This window comes from Calidris pugnax, unplaced genomic scaffold (genome assembly GCF_001431845.1).
Source record: "Calidris pugnax isolate Ruff unplaced genomic scaffold, ASM143184v1 scaffold19, whole genome shotgun sequence".
Taxonomy (NCBI): domain Eukaryota; kingdom Metazoa; phylum Chordata; class Aves; order Charadriiformes; family Scolopacidae; genus Calidris; species Calidris pugnax.
Genome location: NW_015090775.1, coordinates 1,481,029 through 1,482,655, shown reverse-complemented (window position 1 = coordinate 1,482,655; position 1,627 = coordinate 1,481,029). Strand labels below are relative to the sequence as shown.

The 1,627-nt window shown below is 69.6% G+C and overlaps 1 protein-coding gene across 1 annotated transcript in view; it reads left to right on the top strand.

Moving 5' to 3' along the window:
- The window catches only part of PTF1A (pancreas specific transcription factor, 1a), a 3,558-nt gene that overhangs the window by 493 nt on the left and 1,438 nt on the right, over positions 1–1,627 (top strand). The window contains exon 2 of the mRNA XM_014945825.1: positions 108–240. Coding sequence (XP_014801311.1) covers positions 108–240 — 133 coding nt within the window. The remainder of the gene's footprint in view (positions 1–107; positions 241–1,627) is intronic.

The window sequence follows — 1,627 nt, the reverse complement described above, 5'->3', positions numbered from 1 at the left end:
TGGGCGCCCCCCCCCCCCCCCCGCGGCGAGCCCCGGGGCGAGGAAGGGCATGCACGGCGGTTGCCGTACGCGGTCCGCAGGTGCTGAAGCTGTGTTCGCTCTCCCAGGCGGATCCCTCGGCTCGACGGGACGGGGATGCCCGGGAGGAGCGGGCCGGGGGCGAGCGGTGGGGGGACCGAGGGGCCTCCTGCCCGCCATGCTCCGTGCGGCTCGGAGCGGTCCCCGCCGGCAGGGCTGGGGGTACTGGGGGTACTGGGAGTGCTGGTGGGCAGGAGCCAGCCGTGTGCCCTGCCCGCGCAGGATGCCAGCAGCATCTCTGGGCTGCACAAACCCGACGGCAGCCCAGGAGCCCGAGGGAAGGGATGATTCCCCCGCACTCGGCACTCGTGAGACCGTATCTAAGTCCTGCGGCCGGTTTGGGGGCAACCGGTAGGGGCGAAGGACCCCGTTTGGCGGGGGAGGCCGCGGAGCGGTGCGCGGTGTTTCCTACGGCGGAGGGGAGCGGGAGAGGGGCCCGCGCCGCCCGCCAGCCCCGGGCTCTCCCCGCGCACGGCGGGTACCGGGCGGTGATGCCCGTCGCATGGAGGCGCGGCGCCCGTCCATCCCGGCCGGTGAGCGCTCACCGGGCCCTCACTCCCGGGGCTCGCCCTCTCGCCCCCGGTCCCGCTTCCCGGTTGGACGCGAACGGGGAGCCGCTTCGCCGTCGCATCGCGCCTCGACGCGGGGGGGGGACGGGACACACACTCCTCCGTTTCCCCGTCCCGGGGCAGCGGTGGCCGCTCGTGGGCGCGCTCCGGGCTTCGCGCGAAGGGTTCCTCCTTCCCGGCTCGTTTTTTCCGCGTGGTCCGGCCGCGGGCAGGACTTTTTTTTTCCAAGAAGCGGCTCTTGCAAAGCTCTTTGTTCCCTCCCGTGACTCACGCGTTTCCCCGCCGTTATCACGGCGTCGTCAGCCGCTTTGAAGTCGGGTCATTTATTACTTTCCCGGAGCTGGCCCTGTCTCGCTGTGCTGATAGAGCGGGGGACGGTTCCACTCGGGGTTTGATCTCTGCCCGGTGCTGGTGGCGCTCTGCAAAGTCACTTTGGATAAACCTCGGCGGACTCTGCCGGACAAACTGTTGCGGCGCTAATGACAGAGATAATCCTCCCCTAATCTGCCGGGTAATCCATTTCACCCCAGTGAGAATTTTTAAGGCTTTTAATCAGTGAGAGTCGGTTGGGGAATTATTAACCGAGCCCCCGCCAAACGAGCTCGTCCTGAGGGGGCAGCGGGAGTGGGGGAAGGAAAAAACCGCAACGGGGCCCGATGCGGTTCAGAATCGGTACCCGGGCGGGCGCAAGGAGCCGACGCGATTTAGTCTGACGGTGCAATAGAATCGGTTCCGCCCGGTGCCCACTCTGCCGGTAACGGGAGCCGGCGGGCCCGAGGAACCTCGAGAAAAGTGCCGGGAGGAGGATGCGCGGGGGGAGCGTGGGTGTGCGTGTCCCCTCTCCCGGTGCCCGGTAGCGCGTTCCGGCCGGTGGGCGGGCGGGCTGGCGGGGGAGACGTGCCCGGGCGTCGAGACGGGGCTGCTCGCCCGACGACGTGCGGGGGGCGCCGGTCCGAGCGGATCCCGGGGCCGGACGGGAA